Source organism: Dermacentor albipictus, unplaced genomic scaffold (assembly GCF_038994185.2).
Source record: "Dermacentor albipictus isolate Rhodes 1998 colony unplaced genomic scaffold, USDA_Dalb.pri_finalv2 scaffold_23, whole genome shotgun sequence".
Taxonomy (NCBI): Eukaryota; Metazoa; Arthropoda; class Arachnida; order Ixodida; family Ixodidae; genus Dermacentor; species Dermacentor albipictus.
In genome coordinates this window covers 3,331,167-3,352,919 of record NW_027225577.1, presented here as the reverse complement: position 1 = coordinate 3,352,919, position 21,753 = coordinate 3,331,167, and the positions used below count along the sequence as shown (strand labels likewise).

Here is a 21,753-nt window from a genome sequence, read left to right as displayed (position 1 = left end):
TGGTAGCAATAAAAGCTCAAAGACAAGAGTTTGGAGACACAAGACACCGCAGAGTGTCATGTTATGGTTTTATTTTAAACTTCCTTTTTTTTCTTCCAACACTTCTTTACAATACCAACAAGTACACAAGCAGTAGTTCCTAGGCCAAACCATGACCCTAGCACGCACACCATTTAGTTGCCTTAAGGTCATCGCAGCAGCACTGCATGGTTCAACCCCACTGAAGGAAAGAAACTGCTGCTCAAAGCCGGAGCCAAGCAGACAAAAATAGATCCCCTGTCACATTGGTAGGGCACTTTTCACCTGAAGACACTTTCCACCCCCGACAAGAGCAGCATTTTCTCCCTTCCCAACAGTGAGGGACCTCTGCGCGATTTCACAGAAGTTCTATACACTTAAAACGCAACGCAAGAATTCTGAAAAAGAAAACCACAAACAAATACTGTACAGTATATACAAACAAACCTAAGTGTGCGTGCAATTCCACAGTGTTGTCTTTTCTAAGTGTCATGTACACACGAGCTACTGCTCCGAACCGCTCGCGATGGTGCGCAGAGCAGGCAGCCTTGAAAGGTGATCTAAACAGCAGGGGATTGCCGATGGTCACGAATATCTTGCATGGGGGAAGAAAAATCTGTTTTTGTTCAAAGGACATTGGTCAAGCACGGCGCACCGCCATCAAGTGGTCCGAAGGACAATCCTACTCTCTAGAAACAGCCTTGTGTCAGCTACTAACAGCCTCTCAAGTGGCTCTAGACAAATAGCTTTTATGTATATACTCGCTCTGTAGTAGGATGTGTCACTTTTGGCTGAGACAAGTTTGTGTGAGAGCGTGTGTGTAGAGTGCACTGCCACACCGCATATTCATTTCCTCTGAGGGAAAAAAAATTTTTACTTTGTGAGAGTTGTTCCACAGTACACTGGTTGCTTAAAATATGTGGTATAAGCACTTTCTTTTTTTCTCTCCTACTAGGGCAGCATTCTGTGCCAGCTACAAAACACACTCACACGGATACGGACACTTTCCCACATCCTTGTCGCTAAGAGGGACGACAGCTGGGGGAGCAACTAAGATTTGTCGCTCACGTCTACCGTTTAACATGCCTCCACAACTCTAAAACAATCTTTTGCTTCCCTCCTTGAAACCTTCATCCATGATGGTGGGTCCGCTACCTCAGAACATTTTTGTCGACACAGGATGACATGCAGGCAGTGGTAGCGCCACCTAGGATTGGAGTAGCTCCACAGCGTACTTCAAGGCCATCAGAAATGAGCAGTATGTGTTGTGACTGCGCGGAGTCAAGTAAGTGCCAGACCATTGTTCTTGCATTTTAAGGCTCCCAAAAATAAACAAGCAATTTGTTCCCACTTGTAAAAAAAAACTCATCAAATTGCTCATCAAATTAATTTGAACAGCCAGAGCTAGGCCACCACGCAAAGAAAACTAAATCTGGAAAACCAGGATTGCTGAGCTGCTTTACTTTAACATTGCAGGAAAACCCAATTGCGACAACAAACGTAACAAAATCAGGGCACAAGTAACTGTCTTTTGCACTTATTCCCGTGATTGTCCTCTCCGTAACACTCTCCGGGATAGCTGTTAAACCTCTCAATGCAGTCACCCTGGTACTTTTGGTCTCGTCTCACCAAGGGGATTGTCTCTACAAAGGTTGCACACGCACATTGTTTGTGTCTGCATGCTGCATATCACAGAAAAAACAAATGGTTTTGCTGGGAACCACACCGGTGCTCCTTTTTTCTTTTTTTTTTGCCTTGAAAGCTTCTTGCACTTCAAAGGCACAAGAAAAAGAAATAATGTACCAGGAATGTACTCTCTGAAAACACTCCAACAACAAACTCAACAGGTTTCCAGACAAGAGTTAAATAAAGCAAAGACTTGTTCCCTAACACAGTCCTAAGCAACCTCTGTTTTCTGCTGCCGCCAGTCACACATTTTTCAGTGTCTGATCGACCCCTGACTACACATTGTTTCTTCTCTAGTGCCTGCAACGTAATGCAACACACAGTACTCCTTAACTCATCATCAAATCACTTTGACAACACCTGGCTCCCCAACCACAAACCCAAATAAATACGAGTCCACTTGTCATCGATCCTCGACAGAATATAGAAGTGGCCATGTTTCTAATTACAAAGGCAAAGTGGCAACAAAAATAAAAGGAAAGCAATACGAGATGCCAGTCTCGCAAAAGCGAAAACGGTGGGCAGCAGGGTTTGGTGGAAGCAAGATAGCAATGCTCAACCACTAAATAAGAATAAGCAGGGGATGAAGGATGGTGGCAGGTTGTGTGTGTGTTGGGATAAGAGCACACACTGCTCCTGTAACATGTCGTGAGCTTGACGGTTTGGTCCGCATGACCTGGGGAAAAACCATCGTCAAAAATGCCAGCCGCACAGTGCAGAAGGTGAGAGGATGACAAACGGGGCCGCCTGTTCGCCTGTTCTTGTACCCTTCCTCTCAAGGTCGTCAGAAAGTGGGCAGCATGTGTGCATGTGCTCAGGTGGCATGCACCTGGTTGCTGACCCGCGGTTCAGACAAAGCCCCAGGCCTCGAGTGCTTTGACCACAAAGTCTTCCTTTGTGGAGAGAACGTCATTCTCGTAGGTCTTGCAGCGACGACTTCGCCCGTGGAACAGGTCGCCGTCCAGCCACAGCCCAAACTGGCCACTGCGATTCACAGAATGATGAGTGTCAATACTGATGGCAAGGCATATGCACAAGCAGTACTTTGACCGTGAGAGACGCAGTATTTGAGAGGTATGGATTAATTATGACCACTGATGCCAGGTCATAGGACATGCTAGCTACACAAATGCATAAATTGTAATTTTTCGTACAGATGATGCTTCAGGCATTGAAAGCATGCTGCTGATTCGCATCTTACAAATAACATCATTACCATGAAATAATGACCTGCCTTGCTTCTTACCCTGTACATGTCCTCCTTCAACAAGAGCTCCAGTAGTTTACACAAGTATGGAATGTTATTCTGGAGTAGTTCAATTTTATATTTTTGGGGGCAAGCTTTAAGTAATCTCGTTTAAGTGGTACATGCGAAGTCGAGAAAATGGCTACACCATCAAACATTTTGGCATTGGTAGCCGACGCTTCCCGGGTGGTTCTAGAATAGCAAGCTTTCTTTGTCACAAAGCGAAACCCAATGTAAAACATGGGGTCATATATTTCCGTAGTCCATGGCCATACAAAAATAATGTTTACAGATAATTGTTATCTACATCTAGCTCTGTCTAAAGAGAGAAAAGGCTCTTTTCCACTGTTATTCTTTTGCACTTAAATCTAGACAGGCAATAAATTTTAAGGGTAAATACACAGTAAAATCTCATTCATATGTTTTGGGGAAAAAGCGATAAAGGATGCACTAACTAGAGAAACATACCACCCGAAGTCACTAAAAATGGGCAGACTCAACTGCAGTTGACATCTACGTAATGTGAAGAGTTGCACGAATCATTGCGTTAGAGACACTGATGCACACCGAGCTGGTGCTGCTCGAGCAGCCTGAGAAGCACATTGTGATTTTCTGCAGCTTCAGCAAGTTTACGTCTGCATTCCTCCAATTCAGCCTGTGTCAGCAGCTTCTTCATGGCATCCCAAGAGCGGCGCACCAAATTCTCAAACAGATCCCCCAAAATACACCAACCACACCTCTCCGCATCCACTTACTCTGGACCCCTGGTCATACCTCGCTGCCGGGTAATGAACGCGCACATGCGGTTGCCCGAGAAATTTCCCTCCGGGCGACTCGGCGTGGTGAGGTGACTAGTTCATAGTGGGGGGATCCCTTGCTCCGTTACAAAGACATACTCCATCATTATACACGCATTCGTCGCACCCACGCCGCACCACCACCGTCCTTCTTGCGGGAGGAAGTAGTAGCATTACATCAGTTACAAACTGCAACTTTTCCAAATCTTGTCTCTCTCAATAAATTCTACCCACACTGTTATGCAGATCGTTGCCCTGGCTGTGGCAGCTCTCCCACAATCTTCCACATCACGATGAGTGCACTGCAAACCTCTTTCCTCCTTTGCCAACTCTCCTTTACCCCCTACGCAACAAAGAGCTGTGGGCCGATGCCCTCCGCGACGGACCTCCCGAGATCCTCCAAACTGTGATACAACGGGCTCGAAACATCGCCGGTACGTATCATCTTAGGGACCCTGGACTCGGGGGTTCCTCCCACACTGCTCTCGCCATTAAAATATTAATAAAGAAGTTTTACTCTCTCTCGGGCAGGGCATTTTGGTGGGAAGTTTGACATGCTCACACAGCGAGAATGTTGTGGCAGGAAACAACGCGTGTTGAGCTTCTGGGACCCAAGCAGCACGAAAGTACATTGCAGTTTTCCTACCATGTAGTAGTTTAAGAAAGCAATGAGAAACTGAAATAAAATCGAGCTGGTTGCTGGTGGGCGATACAGGAATACGATGCCAACAAAGTGAACATCACACCCACTTCGTGCCGCCTACAGCAGGGAACCATGACATGTTCAAGTCATCGCTTATTAGAGGCGTGCACTAGGCTTCCAATGGCACTTTCACCACATGCGCTGTGAAAAATATAAATGAAGATGCTTATATCATAAAACAGCTGGCAGCTATATTTGAGAATGCAACGTGTGGCTACCCATAAGTAGATTTGCCGGTACAGAAAGAAAAAACAATGTGTGCTGGCATTTTGACATGACATGGGAAGGCAAGTACTGCGGGGAAGCCGCCATGGCACTTGCTCTTGATTGTGCATGCCTCGTGCCTCGTCTTGTTCACGTTGGTTCTAGCAGCCGGAAAATGTATGATACGATTACAGTTTGGCAATGCACTGAATGTTGGTGCCAAAAGACTGTTTTGCGGGAATGTATCAACCGGCAAAAAAAGAAGTGTAATTGCATTCAGTCATTTTTTTGTGTTTTCCATCCCGAATGTTGGCACCAGGAAATCATACGAAACGGGATCGTATCGACAAAGTTCTAGTGCATTTCTGTATGGAGCTTGAATATTATGGTTTTTCCAGAAGTTTCAGGAAGCTCAAACTGCAGCTGAGTTTAGTGTATTTTGAAGGTTCAAATACAGTGGAACCCCAATTATACGAATTTCTCGGGACCGCGAAAAAGTGTCGTAAAATGCAGCCGTCGTAAAATCCGAACATAAATTACAGCTATAAAAATACTACTTATTTTGCGCGACGGATTTATGAGAAACTTCAATGTAAACTGCAGGGCTTGGAAACCCAAATTACCAAAAAAGTAAATGCGATAAGAATTAATGTTGCAGTACAGGTACCAAATCATGCTTTATTCAAACGAACCTTTACGGCACTCCTCTGCCCACTGCCACGATTCCCGCCAGCCGGCGCGAACTTTAAGAAAAGTCGGTAAGTTTCTTTTGGACCTCGTTTGATCCATGAACCAAGAGCTTTCGTTCGAGTTGGGCAACATCCAAAAGGAGGTCCTCTGGGGCCTTGCATGAACAGATGAAGTTCCAGATGGCATCTATGTGCTGTAGCACCTCGGCAAACGTGGTGGGCACAGGCACGGCATCTGTGGCATCGTTGTCATCCTCGTCCGATGTCGCAGCAGTGTCGGCACTAGGCAAAGCCTCCTCGATGGGGTCAACCAGCGACACCTCGCCGTAGATCGCAACATTGTCGTTGGCCTCCACGTACTCGGAAAAAGCCGTGGTGAGGTTTAAACCCTCAAAATTGTCGTCGGCGAAGCTTGCATCGGCCTCGAGCGGCATCGAGGTTGTCGCGTCCCCAGCGGAGGAGGCAGTCTCTCCCTTAAAGCCACAGTGCTTGAACGAGTTAGCGATTATGCTTCGCGAAACTGCGTTCCACGAACTGGCAATGAAATGCATGGCGTCAAGCACAGTGATCTTTCTTTGCGACTCGCCGTGCTCCATAGCCGCCAGCCGACCCTGCACTAACCGGTTCCGGTACCCTTGCTTGACGCACTTAATGATGCCGGCATCCAGCGGCTGCAGCCGGCTTGTGCAGTTGGGTGGAAAAAAAACAACCTTTGTGTTTCTCAGTCTGGACGTGTCGGGTGGGTGGCATGGTGCGTTGTCCACAAAAAGCAATATTTTCCTCACCTTAGCACCCATTTTGTTATCCAGCTGCTGCAAAAAATTGCTGAAGAGCAAAGATGTCATCCACGCCTTTTTGTAGAAGTTGTAGCTGCACGGCAGCGTCTAAGTTCTTAAAGCACTGTGGCTTTGCAAACTTTCCAACAATGAGCACGGGCAGCCTATCGGAACCGTCCTCATTAGCACAGAATAGTGCGGTCACGCGCTCTTTACTAGGCTTGCCACCATAACAGCTGTCACCCTTAAATGCAAGTGTTTGCTCAGGCTGCATATGGTAAAAAATACCGCTCTCACCGGTGTTGAAAACGTCGCAGGGCTTGTATGCAGCAATCATCTCCAACAGCGACTCCATCCACTTGTTCACTGTCGAAACGTCCACGGAAGTGCTTTCTCCGCAGGAGCGGCTGTACACCATCCTGTTTCGTTTTTTAAAGCGATCCAGCCACCCGTTCTATGCCTGTAAGTCGTCGATGCCTGCAATGCCACAAGGTCCGCCTTTTCTTTTAGAATGGTGCTGTCGACGTTGACCGCAGAGTTCCGTGCTTGATGCAGCCACTTGACAGGAACTTTTTCTTACTTCTCATGCTGTGGTTCTTTTGCTACTTTCCGCTTGAGCCCCAACTTGTTGGCATTCTGCAGTACCACCACTTTGTTTGCCAGGATCGTCTTAAGCGAAGATTGGGTATCTTAAGGTCCCGGGCAATGCTGGCTTTTGTGGCTCCATGCCGCTTTTCTGCTTCCTCGATAATATTCAGCTTATCACAGATCTACAGAACTGTCTGCTTTCGGGACATCGTGGATCGCGTTGCTCCACACAGCTCAAAACCTCTGCTGAACGCTGGTCGCTAGGATTACGACGAAGAACACGTGCAATACACCTAGGCCTCTCCGCACTACCTTGTCGGCGATCTGCTGCTGGGAAACTGGAAGGAGAGAAACGCTTCCCTAACGAGACGAGAGGCAACGCTGCCAAGAAGAGAGGGAGAAAGCGATTGTGGAGAAGAAAAGGTGCTATTTTAGCACAGCGGGCGTCGCAGGCGGCTGCTGGTGGGGGGGAGAGAAACGCTTCCCCAACGCGACAAGAGGCGACGCCACCGAGAAGAGAGGGAGAAAATGATTGTGGAGAAGAAAGGCGCTATTTCAGCACAGCGAGTGTCGCGGGCGGCTGCTGGTGGGGGAGAGAGAAACGAATGATGAGACGAGGCAGGGAAGAAAGCTGCGCCGGAGCGAACCGGTCAGGTGGTGTCAAGCGCTCCGCATGCGGAGAGACGGAGCGAGGAAAGAGACCCACGGCACTTTTCTTTCGTCCGCCGTTCTGTCTCGCGCTTCGCAAGGGTTGTCGTATAACACGGGTCAGGCGTAAAATTGCGTCAGATAACCAGGGTGTTTAATGCATTGCTTCTGTGGGGAGTTCGCCGGGACTGCACTAATCCATCGTAAAACCCAGGCCGTCACAAAACCGGGGGATGTATATCCAGGGTTCCACTGTAATGGTTTTTTTCTCAATCTTTAGTTGGTAACATTGGTTGTGACCACCTGGGGTTCTTTAATAATTGCCTAAATCTAAACAGAAGAGTTTTTGGAATTCACTCTCGTAAATATGTGTCCACTGTGACTAGGAACCTGATAGACAACCCTGTGCTTGGCAGCAGAACTTCACAGCCACTGACCCATCACAGCAAGAGAATGTCAGCAATACACTGACAATCAAATGCCACTCATTGGTTGCTCATCATGCAATATGAAAAATATTGAGAGACTAGTGGTTTTACCTAAATCGTACTTGGTAAATCTCCCAGCCACAGCTTTTCTCCAAATTATCCATGATGACAAGATTCATAATAACTTGTTTATCACCTAATCTGGCTGGTACTGATAAGGTGCACCTAACTCTGCAAGTGCTAAATACTGAAAATATATCATCCCAAGCCTGATCCGACAGTCAAGTTACTGTCATCCAGGAGCATCTCTTACGTCACCCTCTTTTTATACCAGAACTAAAATTTCAATGTTACTTAATGAACAAACTACATGCTCCCTAGTCAGCAACACTGGAGCTTTGTGTAAAGTCATTACGGGGCCAAGTGAAAGCTGCAGATTTATTGCGACAGATTTAGCTGAGCATAGTGCTGAGAACATCGATCTCAGGCCATGTTTAGGCTCACACTTCAAGCCTACATATTAAGAAGTGCTGCTTCAAGTTCAGCCATACAAACTTCCTTAACATGCTAGGGAATATCACACAGGTGTGCCTTTGCATCCTGTGCTCACTAAGGTGCAGCTTCCTCGGCTGAAAATTGAACCTGCAACCCTATGGTCAGCAGCAGAATGTACTGTTAGGAACTTAGCCAAGGCAGAACGTAGAGCTGTACTCACTCTCCAGCACCGAAAGCCAGGGAATCGGCATTACCCTTGATGAAGTACCCATTTTCGCCCGTCCATTTGTACAACTGCACAAATTGCAAAGCAAAAGAGAGATATAAGTGTCAACTTGAGATATATTCGAGGACAGCGCATACAACTTCTTCAGTGAAAACAGAGGACTTTTTGTCAGAAGTGCGAGCATTGACTGGTAAAAATCTATCTGACACACCAAGCTCTGAATGCTGCGTGGGTGCATTTACTATTACTAGTAGCCATGCCACCTTCCTGGCTGATGCTGTGCACAGCTGCCGAACAATACACCTTCACCATTGGCTCTGGCCAACAGCTGTGCGGCAATGTCATGTCAAGCTCCTAAAAACTTCTTGAGCGACTCATGCCTATGTCACATTGTGCTAGCACTTTTTATCACTCCGTTCTATGACACGCAGCTGCGTGCCAATGACGCATTGTCACTTTGCCATGAGTGAGCAGGGAGTGTCTAACTGGCAAAATAAACAAGCAATCCACAGTGCTATACAAGGCAGGTTCTCAATAAAACCGCCATTTAACTTAACTGTGAACAAATACTTTAGAAAAATTACCTCCCCGCTCTCACAAGTAATGCTTTTTCACAAAAAAATATAGCAAACTGAAAATACCCCTAGCGGAAGACTTGCCTTGAACTCTGGGTGGAAGGTAAAAAGGAATGATTCTCCTGTGCCATAGAAGTGGTCACTCATTCTCAGAGAACATGATGTCAGAACACCAAAAACCTGCACCATAAAACAAAACAAATAAAAATACAACTTCCTTTATAACACGCACTCGTCGTTGTTTCTAACAAAAGGGGGTATAATGTGAAAAAGCTAACTTACAGCGCCTTCAGTGTCCAACACTGTAAGCAGGATGGGTGATTCAATCTTGAGCATCTCACGGTAAAGAGTCTTGAGGCTAAAGCCATGCTTTAACGTGCTGTATACAAGTGCCCACGAGTAACTCTCTGCACGTGCTGGAAGGTGCTTGCACAGCTGTTGCAAGGAAAGAAAACAACACATGCCAACTTAGATATGCACAGTAAATAGCAGCACTCTTGTACAAGCATGACTGTGAACATACTGTGCAAAACATACTCAACATATTACATCAAGGTCCTGAGAGATGCCCCATCCCCAAAAGATAACCCACCCCTGACTAAGCTCCCGGCTTAAAAAACTTAATGTTACCCCCTTGAAACTTGCATAGCATATGGATCTAAGCTAGCCAGCTGCATATGTTCCCAAAAGTAGTTATTACAGCTCTGTTCACAGTGGCTGTGGTCCCCACCACACCAGACCTTTTACATAAGCTTTCACTCCCTTGAATAGTATTTTCAAGTGAAGCTTGTATTGCTTGACTCGCGCCATTGGTGTGGCTGTCATCGTGCGCAAAAATTAAAATTACGTGTCGGGCTGCGGATTTGAACCACCGACCTCCGGGTTGCGAGATCGATTCAGCCACTGTCGGTTCATCATACGCTCCATTTAAAGCAGGGTTTTATATGCATGAAAAAGTAGACGCAGTGCAAGGCACAAGCCAATCATAGGCGTCCCATCCCTCCAGAGGCAGGAAAGGGTGTGATCGTGTGTTCGCTCGCTTTGTGCCCGCCATTTGCTGCCAGTTCAGGCCCAGCAATCAGATGGGGAGGCCGCATTTGATTTGTTCTGCTGGAAAGCAGGCTGCACTGAAAGGACACAGGCAGGAGCAGGCTGCGCATTGTGCGTTCGGCTGAAAAACAGGCAGCGTTTGGTGAACGCCGCCGGGAACTCGCTCGAGAAAGTGAGAAAGGGCTCATCGTCCACGTACCAACCTCGCCGTGAGGGAGTGCAAAGATGAGGCGTTACGACAACAAACAGCCGCGCATCCCAAGCTTCGCTTGCACCCCTCTTCACAGTATCGGAAGGGCAGTCATTTTTGCTATAGCTGCATACTAAGAAATACTACACTTACTTGATCGACTTGGGTATCTATCTGTAAGAAGGACAATTCATGCAATAGCTGTCTATTTTCCCAGTGACCTAATGGAACAGTTTTTCACATAAAATATACCACTTGTCTTTTTTACACCAAATTTCATAGGCTGCACACGGTAATGCATGCGCAACATGGACACTAAGAACTGTCCTGTAACTTAAGTGAGGTCTTCTACAAACCTCCCGACGATGCTCCTCAGTGAAGATTTCCGTGGAATCAAGCAACTCTGGCAAAGGAAGGTCTGTCAGGTCGAGCGGAGACTCCCTACGCGTTTCACTCATCGACACCACCTGTATGGAAAGCAGAGGGAAAAAAGAGAGAGCGGTGAGGTTGTTTCAAACACTAAGATTTCAGAAATTCCGCTTGGATTTGTCAATACACTAATTAGGTTTCAAGATGCACAGTGCTTGCGTTGTTAGAAGACAGTGCACTCTAGTACATGGCCTATGTTTGCTCACAATAGATGAGTGTGCACAGGTGCATACAAAAAACAAATTTCAGTTGTATCTCATGTACATGAAGAAGAACCGAAAGCAGAAGAGATTACTTTCTGCACTCTTGAGCTCAAACTACAAACCACAAACTTTCTTTTTCCCCTCCCTGGAATGATACATGTACCACTGATAACCACAGAAAGCAATCTTCAACTCTTGAACATAACTATTAGTATCTACTGGTGGAAAGCCTGAAATTTAAAATTATAATGTCATGCTCAGGTAATCATGAATTTAGGTTGTTCGCAAGTCTAGGATGCTCCAGACATTCGTAAAATTCACATCACCACAGGTGGCTAGCTGGTGCCAAAACTTCCAATGACACGTCACAGCCTGACCTCTTTAACACTGTTTTCTGACATATTCACATGGTAGTGTAACAGAATAATAAACATTTTCTTAGGTGTTTCTGTAAAAAATGTCTGCACTCCATTGCATATTTTTTCGCCTCTAAGGCATGCATTGTCAATGCATTCTCATATCCCGAGCAAGATGCATTAGCCAATTCTGTATGGCCATGGTGTTCCTGTAACCAACCTTGCGACATTCAGTTGTAATAATTTGCACTATTTTCAGCCGTTTACTAACCAGAAGCACGGTTCAAAGAAATTGTTATTTAATTAAGTAGTGTGTTCTGACACTTCCTATGTAGTAATGCTGAAATGGCACACACCTAGTACTAAGGAAGAAATATAACCAAGATTCTAACGTACTCCCCGCTGTGGATAAAATGTAACACAATCAGAGCAACTCCTTGCGTAACCCACCACGGTTGCTCAGTGGCTATGGTGTTGGGCTGCTATGCACATGGTTGCGGGATCGAATCCTGGCCACCGCGGCCGCATTTCGAAGGGAACAAATTGCGAAAACACCCGTGTACTTAGATTTAGGTGCACATTAAACAACCCAGGTGGTCCGAATTTTCAGAGTCTCCCACTATAACGTGCCTCATAATCAGATCATGGTTTTGGCACGTAAAACCCCATAATTTAATTATATTTTTTTATTTTTAACTTCCTGTGTAGTAAAACTCGACTGAGAGTACGTGAAAGTTGTAGTCCCAACTTTTGGAGTCTCCAGTCTTTGACTATGGGACCTCCCAGAGTTACTTTTTCTGTACAAAATTTCAATCGCATCAATAAACTGAAACTAAAACCTGAACTGAATTCCTGTGCTCTATACTTAGTAAACAATCAAACCTGACAAACTTTTTTTATATTAATCCAGGCACCTTGCAGTACTACTGCACTATGAATATACCCTCTTCAAGCAAACACTAGGCTATTATTCCTTTCTATGACTACAAACACATGATGCCATGGTGAAATTTTTCCAGGCAATCTTCAGCTCAGTTGTCATCAAAAGCAAGTCTTCCGGTTAGCATGCTTCCTTGGTTTCTGAATATGCTAGCATATTAACAACGCTTCTTCATCTCTAAATGTTTCCTGTAGTGGTGCCATCCAATGAGACAGTAAAGAGTTAGTCATGTTAATCGACAACATTTTGCAGTAACCCCACTTGTACTTCCACTTCTGATATAATCAGGTAACATATGTTTAGCTCAGCCCTGATTTCTCTGCTCTAACAAATTTTAACTATAATCGGCTTGTGAAGTTGCAAGTAGAAATGCAAGAAGATGTTGGCGACCGTATGCAATAACGCTTTAAAAAGAACAAGCATGACAAATGACAGTGTATAGAGAATAAAGGCACGTTGAGCACAAGTACTCCAAGCAGTGAAGGAACAAACCTTGATATGTGAAAGAACAGTGCAAAGGATGGAACAAAGTTGAGGCTGGACAAAATGGGCCACACAAAGTTAAGGGTAGATAAACCGTGTTGTATCTGTCTACTCTCGAACTTTGGATTATTACTTCACATTTCAGTATTGCTTCGACTGACCCACTTCAACATACTTCTGTGATGCAACTACAAAACGTGCAGAAGGACACTTGCCTCCCAATCACCAGGAGAGACTGCAGCAGCCTCGGGCTGTGCTGTGCCACTGTCAAAAAGCTTGAAGAAGCGCAGAGCACCACCGTGGCCCTTCTTGGAGCCATGGTGGCCCTTGCTGCTGCCGCTTATGTCAGGAGTGTCGCGTCCTTCTTCAGTACCGCTGATCGTCCCCATGGCATGGCTGTTGGCAGTGAGTGACTCGGCCTCATCCTCATCGGCAGGCTCTGGCAACGGCTCAAATCCACGGCTGGCCATGTCAACCCGATGCACATCGCCGTACACCGAAGGCGCCCACTTTTCCAAGAAGTAATAGAGCTCATCTGCTCTGTAAAAGACACAGCACAGCAAAGAAACATGTGAGAAGAACATGGCACCTCTGCTAGCCATCTCACTTCAGCTCCATGCCAGCAAGTTACCGCCACACAGTTCCTATGCAGTAAAGGCATTTTTGAACACAGAAGGCGCAGAGAAGACGAGCCCAACTGAGATGTGCGGACAAAAAGACCTAATGCATACGGTGACATTCCATTTCTATGTTGTCCTACACTTCTTCGAATCATAAAATTTTATGGAAAGCTTTAGAGAGCTCCTTCAAAAGTATTTTGCATGTCAAAAAAATCTATGCCAGCGGAGTATGTTGCAATTGCATAATTATCCCCACCCATTAAGGTGGTGTAGCTGCTTTGGCGCTGCACTGCTAAAAGGACATTAAAGGCAAATACCAAGTCGACATGGAATGTTAAAACGCCATTCCAGAAACCTCGCAGTGCTTGCTTTGTGCCAAGAAAAGACTTCGCTCACAATAAAACGGCATCTGGAGGGTCCGCAACCCTTTAGGGCAATTCAAATCCCCCGCTTTCAAGCCAGGAGTGGCGACATTGCATACGCCATCACTGCCTTTTACTGCCGCCAGTGAGCAAAACGACGCCCCACAGACGACGGTGTGATTTTCTGCACAAAATGCAAATGTGCAGCCAAGGAGGCACCGAGCCAAGAGAGAGTGTTGAATTCACTGCTGCAGCTGTTCTTGGTGAAGTAGTGTGGACTGTTCGGCAATCCCGCAACATAACAGGGATGTAGCATTCTTGCTATTTGTGGTCTGTGCAAGTTTCACGACCCAGCAAAATCACCACAGCCACCATGCAATAACTAAACTACTGAAATCCAAAAGTATGGGCGGCGCAGAGCGGAAAAAAACGATACCTTCTGATTGACCACGTCGTTGTCAAGGTTAACGTCAAGGGGTTTCTTTTTTTAAAAATCTAATAGAGCTGGACAAGCAGCATTTTCTTTCATCTTATAATGCAAGACAGTGATCTTTTTATTGTGAGTGGTTGAGTACTAGTGACAAAATTATGAGGAGTGCCTTTGTCATCAGGCACTTGAATGTCTCAGGTCTCTAGTCTTGTCCTGCATTTACCTCAATTTCTCGATTACCAAAGCTCTGTTCACATTAATACTGATGCCTTAGACATTCTCGAGCGTTAATCTATCACATTAGCTTGACTTAAGAGGAAGCTTTATTTGGGCCCAACTCCGACGCCGCACATTCAAATACATGTAAAGTGCAAAAACGTTTTTCTGAGATAACCTCTGGACCGATTTTAATGACATTTGTTGCACTAGAAAGAGAAAGTTAAATTCTAGTGACTGTTGGAAGCGGAATTTCGATTTAGAGCCTGAATTTTGTTAGAATTATTTTGAAAAATCCGAAAGTATTAAAAAAATAGAAGCACAAAGTTTACAATTTAATAACTCTGCATCAAGAAAAGATATTGCGGTGCTGTAAACAGCACCCATTAGAACATTTAAAACAGACAAGTTCAGTATGTCATTTTATATCTTGCATGAATTTGTTACGTTGTGTACCAGGGTTCTGCAAAAGCTGCATTTCCATATTACAAAATTTTTTAGGATTTATATGTAACATATCAATTTTGTCCGCTTTAGAAGTACTATTAGACGCAATTTACAGAACATCATTATCATTTTTTGTTGCCGAGCTACAGAGTTGTAAACTTGATAGTTTAATTTGCTGAAGATTTCCGATTTTTGCCTATATTTAATAAAAGAAATGAGGACCTAAATCAAAAATTCGGAACCAACAGTCACTACATCTCAGGCTTGTCTTTTAAATGCATTAAACCTCGTCAAATTCGGTGCAGTGGATACCAAGAAAAAATGAATTCTCCTTTTACATACATTGAGATAGGAGCACCCGAGCTAAAGCTTCCTTCTAATATTTGCCTTTAGTGCCCCTTTAAGAGGTTGCAGGATCGAATCCCGGCTGCAGTGGCCACATTTTGATGGGGATGAAATGCAAGAATGCCCGAGTACCGTGCAGTGGGTGCACGTTAAAAACCCCAGGTGGTAAAAATTATTTCAGAGCTCCCCACTAAAGCGTGCTCCATAATCATATTGTGGTTTTGGCATGTAATAACCCAGAATTAAATTTTTCTTTAATAATTATCTCTTCAGGTGTCTGTGTGCACAATTATGCATGCCAAGATGGTGCATCAAAAGCAATATTATTGATAAAAGTAATTATATTTGATGATATTTAAAAAAATATGGCACATCTCGAAACACTTCTGACTGGATCTGGGCTGCAAGGCTGAATTATATATGTAAAGTGTTTTAGTAAAACGAGTTGGAAAGCAGATGGCTGATGCTTGCTCTCAGTGTGAATATGCCACTATGTACAGTAGAACTCCGCTGTTACGTTCCTCACTGCTGCGTTTTCCCGGCTGCTACGTCTTTTTCATCCGGTCCCGGCATAGCTTCCATAGGATTCAATGTATAAGGAACCCCGCTGTTACGTTGTAGCTGTGAAAACGTTGCCGCATGGTACGTCGCAACTTGGCACCCCGCACCCGCCTGGGCTAAACTAGGGAGTACGTTCCAACCGCCATTTTGGCTTTTGATGAGTTTTGGCTGGGCTTGGCCGGGCTTGCTTATGGAACTGGCTGCAAGAAGCCGCACGCCAGTTCGAGAGGCCGCCACCATAGAGTTTCTCACTACAACTCTATGGCCGCCACTAAGTGGCCATTCGTGAAAAATGCTCTCACTATCATCACTGTGATTACAGTAACCGCATCGTTGTTGGATGTGTTGACCCACGGAGGAAGGAAACTCAGGAGAGGTCCTGACGTCATTCTTTGTGAAGCTAAAGTGAAACCGGAAGTTGGCGTTGCTGCGCCTACCGGGTTAAAGAGGGACCTTATACCGGGCGGCCAGCTCTCCTCTCTCGTTTACATTTCTCCCACGCCGCGCTGCGCGCAACCTGGCTGCTCGGACGCGCGCGCTCCGCAGCAATACTAAACAATTGTTAGCACGTCAGCATGATTACGCCAAAGAGGGCAAAATTTCCCGCGGATATTCCTTCGTCCGTTGCCATTGCTGTGACGCGGTGATGACGAGGAGCACGAGCCGCATGGTGCCGGGGAGTTGCCAAATCGTAGCTTTGGAGAAGCCGCCGCTGCTCTGGACCTCCTCCGCAGGTACGCCGCACCTCACGGCAACGCTAACAGCAATGCGGCCCTCCAGGCTATTGACAAACGTGGGGCGATTTCTAGCGAGAGAAATAAACGGCAAGCCGCCATTATAGATTTTTAAAGTCCTAAGCGCACTCTGTGGAAATAAATTGTCTATAGTTGAAAGGGCATTTTTTCATTCATTTTCGGAGCTTTCCTCATTGTTGCGTTTTCCCGGCTGTTACGTTTTTTTCCCCGGTCCGGTGAAAACCGTATGAACGGGGTTCCACTGTAGTGGGTTCACTTCATTGCATTTTGCAATGTTTCAAATTGGGCACATTTTTCAAGTAGCTGGACAGATGTTCTATCTGACCTTCCGGTAGAGAGTTCTTGACTAAGTCTACACTTTGTAAACTTGATAAAACTTGCAAAAAACTAGGCATTATTCTAATTGACACATTGCATCAGACATCAGACTACAGCCATTTACTGCAGGACTGCTTCCATGTCCAAAACATGCAGGCCAAGAACTGTGAATAAAGGAGGCCTCACAAACCTGTTCCGTGGCACGCCAAACCAGTACTGGGGCCGAATGTGCCGCTTGGAGGAGGTGGTGACAGAGCACTGGACCTTCTTGTGCAGGGGTCGCCCCATGCATAGGCACAAGTAGAGCAGTGTGGCCTCCGATGACTGTGCTAGCCGTGGAACCAGCTCTACAGTGGCCCACGTCACAGAGGAAGGAGAGGAAAAAGCACTCATCAGCTTCTCGTTTATAAATAGGAAGAAACATTAAGCCAGCAGAAGCGCTAAATAAGTAAAAAGAAAACTCCACACAAAACTTTCAGAAACTATGATGATGTCTCTGCAACTATCTATCAAACTATCTGCAATAGTACAATGAAACTACTTACCATTTTATTCTAAGCTGCACCACTCTTAACACCCTTCAACATTCTGTTATAAGCAGCACTCTGTCCTGTCTGGTTCTTGTCCGTTGTCTTGCATGGCACTTAGGCTTGTCCTTACATTCTTTTTTTTTTTTTTTGCTCATGTAAATAATACACTCGTAATGTAAATGTCTGTTATACTAGTATTTCAGTCGTGATATTATTTTTCCTAAAATGTTTAGCAAGAGTCCCATGGTAATGTGCAACTTTGGGACTTTCATATGTGTGCATCTATTTTACAATGCAAGAAAGATCACCTGAACAGTTCTTATGTATCAACTTATGAACAGCTACATATTTGAAAACAGTCCTGCTATTCAATCTTACGTTGGAGATGAATGAATGCCACAATGTCTAACTCATGAAGTTGAACATGCCACCATAGATGCCACAATTACCCATCTCATTCAGGCATATTGTTGAGTTATCTTTTGTGTTTTTATGCACTTGCAGCATACTGTGAAAATTTGCAAGCAAGCATGCACAGAGTGACTGCAACATAACAGCCATAATCGAGGACCCATCTACTTTCACTGCTTCGTCTAAACAGTACATCAAAGTCAATGCCACTGACATTGTCAACATTTTTTTAGATTTACTGAGGGACGAATACACGATCTCTTCTGTCTGGAGACCTCGTGTTTCCCTGTAGCAGGGGATTTAAATCTCTTGCCATCATTAACTGCAGTTCCTTCTTCCCTTGTCAACTAGTTGCAGTTGTACGCTACAGTTTCTCACGTAAATCTATGTGAAAGTGATGGCACGAGACCCCTGCCTTGAGGATAGAATTGTCTTGTAGTGAGAAGCTCCAGAGCAGCCACACATGCAACCAGCACAGATAAATGTGCTCAGCAGAAAAAATAAATCAGCCATCACTAAGCCACAGAATTACAATCTAAAGGTAAGATGCAAGAGGGCACACTACATGTAAAAGCAAGCCCTTTGATTCTACAGAAGTTGCTCAATACTTTGTATCAGAGACAGAGCTACTGCAGTGAAAATGCAGCCAGTGACCGTTAGCACTAAGTGGGAACACAAAGCATTCATCATAAGTCCTTCCATGAAATTGAGGAACGTCGGCCTTGACCACATGCACCTGACTCCATTTCTTCACTCTTAAGGTGATTCCTTTAGATGTGAAGCCAAACTTGCATTGAAAACGAAAGGCAGAGTGGCACTCTGTAAAGGGACCCTGAAACGATTTTGAAGATTTTCTACAAACGCACTGAGTCGTTACAGTAGATCCTTCTGATCATTAATTGACCCATCTAAATGCTCCGCGTAAAGCGTGCAATTTATCATAAGGGTTTAAAAATGTACATCGCTGCCGATCGCAGCACACTGCTAGGCGAAATTTTCAACCGCCGCCCCCACCCATATGACGTAAATCACCCAATTGACATCATGTGGGCGAGCTATCCAATTGGCTGCCCAGGGCGCGTCTTCTATAATTTTTCCACCTTTATGGTGAACAAATGATGTTCGTAATAGTTGGAATGTTAGTTAATTTGTTTCTATAAAAAGAAAGCAGCAAAAAGAGAATGCACAAGAACAATTTCTCACTACACTTAAACACTTCTGGCACACAGCAAGAGTCGTCTGCTTGTGTTACAACGTGCTCCATTTTGACGAGAGCTCTGCGGTCAGAGTTGGTCTATCTTTTCGCGAGCACTATGATTCAACTTTGTTGCGTTGTGGACTGCAAACGTAGTGACTGGCAATATGTCAAGCTGCGACATTGTGTCCCTCTGCAAAGCAGCAGACGAGCGGACTGGCTGCAGCGCATCGGACTGCCGCTATCCGATCAGCGCCAGAATTTGCACATTTGCGGCCGTCACTTTACACCGAAGATTACCAGCGCAATAGCATTTCGGGAGTCCGGTATTAGGGTAAACACAAGCACAGGGGACAGGGCCTGGCCATGTCCCCTTGAGTGTTTCATAGGATGAGCACAAGCACAAATGTGAATGGTCTGCACGGTGCAGCCACCTGGTGGCACAGAGCCCAACCACACACAGTAGCAGTAACAATATGTATGCTTCTTTGCTGCTGGTGTAAACTTTTCGCAGGAGTGCAATCGTTAACACATTGTTTTTGTAAATGTTTAAAATGTTTTACACTTGGTTAGAGCAATATTAGCCGTTTGTTTAGCTGGTTAAGCTCTGCGCCAACGGGTGGCTGGACCGTCGAGACCAATCAGGCAGCTCACGTACATCTACGCTAAGGTTCCTTCATCAGCTTGAGTTTATGCCTCCACTGTTTTGTCGAAATGCCCAGGTAGCCTGTGGTTACCGGAATACCAGACACGTTCAGCGCAGCGACAGAATGCTCGCAACATGCGTACGCTGCTTCAGTAGCTCTCGCTTAGGGTTGACTGCCAAGCAGCTGGCAGAAAGTATGGAGAGGCTTCGCGCGCGCACTCCTAGAGAACCGGAAGTTGACAACACGATGTGCCATCATGACGCAGAGCCAGTGAAGGCAGAGCTTAGCCCCGATCACTCGGCGAACGAGTTAAGGAGAAAATGCATGACTATGGAGAAAGTAACTTGTAATGATCCGTAGCTCTCGTAATATGAGATGTTTCACACAAATTGTGGTGCGAATGACTAACTTTAGCTGTACCCTACGTATCTACAAAATTTGTCCGAACCATTTCAGGGGCCCTTTAATTATCCACCATGCACCAACTCAGGTGATAGCTGTCTGAACAAAACTGTCTTGTATGTAGAGAATATGCTTTTAGAGCTGCACTGCTGTCAGCACACGCACAAACTATGGGGTATCATGTGAAATACAGCATTAAACACATGCACTTGCCCGACTTATTTGCAACAAGTTCTGTAACCAAAACAGCTAGCTAATACACACAGAGCTTTAACAGACTTCGGAGAATGTATTTTGTCCAGACAAACATTTGGAAAATTGTCATTTGAAAAGCTACTGCTTCTCGTTCCATGACAGGACATCATTTTGATTACTCAGCGAGTCTCTTCTGTTTACAGCTTAATCTATACCCACCTTGGATTTGTTTCATATTCCATGATTGGCAATTCTTTTCAGATTAACACCATTAAACATTTTCCAAAACGCGGCAAGTAGCAAGTTGCTAATGCAAGATAACAACGGCAAGTATGAATGGCAAACTTGCACTCGAGCAAACCAGTCTTCTAAGACTTGGGTATGACAAGTTTTACCCTTGCAAGAATCCCTGATCTTGTGGTATTATTGTGAATGGCATTCTTAATACACCCTGCTTCACCACTAAGAAAGGTGTCAATCCTCTTGCGAGAAAGGACATTCAGAAGACTTACTTTAGCATTACGTAAAGAGAGAAGAAGAGATAGCTTCGGAACAGCAAATGTGACTAGTTAGTTTTACAGTCATGACAGTCAAGAAAGGTACCTTGAGAAAGGTAGGGAAGTTAGAGTACGACGTTGATTTTGCTTTCAAGAACACATGAAGAAAATGAACATCACAGCATGCTCTGTTCAAGCATGTCACATGGCATAATTATCAGTTCACAGCTAACAAAAGAACCATGCATAAAAGCAACAATAAAAGCCTAACGGTAGCACACACATTAGTATTGCAGCATTGCAACAAAAATAGGGATAAAAAAGCTTGCATGCTTGAAAAAAGCTCGAAAGCAGAACACCAAAGTAAGGAATAAATATAGCACAAAGAGGCTGCTATAAGGGCACACAAACACAACTGCTGCATCCCACAACCAGAGGTCCAAGAAGCTTCCAGCAATCCAGCAATACTACAAAACAGTCACTTGGATGTAATGGAAAGGTTGTTGCAAACTAAGGTACCCAACACCCGAAAGCAAAAACCAAACAGGGTTTTACAAGGAAAAGGAATGATAAAGTGTAGCATTGGCAAGGAAACGGAGGACTTCCAAAAAATGAAAAAGCCTTGCTGAAGCTCAATTTCAGTACTAACCGTTGTCGTCAAAAATGAATCCCAGTTCTGCACAGTCCGGCGTTGAGAGCAGGAACAAGTAAAGTGTCGTTAAGTGTGACACATGTGTTGTGAACATTTTACATACAGCACTTCCCAAGTGGTATTGGGCCCAGCAGCACAGCCGGACATAACAGCAGTAGCATGTAAAATTGAAATAGCAAAGGGTTTACAGATTGAACTAATATCATTAAAAGCCTATGATTAGCTTTCACCACTACATTGGTTTTAAGAGAACATGAAATGGCTCTGCCTGTTCAGAGTGACAAACCAGGCATAAGCTGTACGTGTTCAGCTCTCAATAATTTATTCTAATATTGTGTGCCATGAATAAACCACAAAAAATATGGGAACAGCGCATTAGTAACACAAATACTATTTAAAGGTCATCCTTTTCATTTCTTAGTTTAATGTGCCATTGTGAG

The 21,753-nt window shown here is 44.8% G+C and overlaps 1 protein-coding gene across 8 annotated transcripts in view; it reads right to left on the bottom strand.

Annotated features, from left to right (window-relative positions):
* Nucleotides 1–2,114: 2,114 nt before the first annotated feature.
* The window catches only part of LOC135898880 (nuclear receptor coactivator 7-like), a 165,052-nt gene continuing 145,413 nt past the window's right edge, over nucleotides 2,115–21,753 (bottom strand). For 7 of the 8 annotated variants that reach the window (XM_065428064.2, XM_065428069.2, XM_065428066.2 and 4 more), the window contains 8 exons: nucleotides 21,311–21,337; nucleotides 16,975–17,131; nucleotides 12,946–13,270; nucleotides 10,676–10,786; nucleotides 9,362–9,514; nucleotides 9,164–9,259; nucleotides 8,499–8,572; nucleotides 2,115–2,688 (listed from right to left, as the gene is read on the bottom strand). In XM_065428064.2, coding sequence (XP_065284136.1) covers nucleotides 2,553–2,688; nucleotides 8,499–8,572; nucleotides 9,164–9,259; nucleotides 9,362–9,514; nucleotides 10,676–10,786; nucleotides 12,946–13,270; nucleotides 16,975–17,131; nucleotides 21,311–21,337 — 1,079 coding nt within the window. In that variant the 3' untranslated portion in view covers nucleotides 2,115–2,552. The remainder of the gene's footprint in view (nucleotides 2,689–8,498; nucleotides 8,573–9,163; nucleotides 9,260–9,361; nucleotides 9,515–10,675; nucleotides 10,787–12,945; nucleotides 13,271–16,974; nucleotides 17,132–21,310; nucleotides 21,338–21,753) is intronic. The other variant, XM_065428062.2, reaches the window with a different exon arrangement.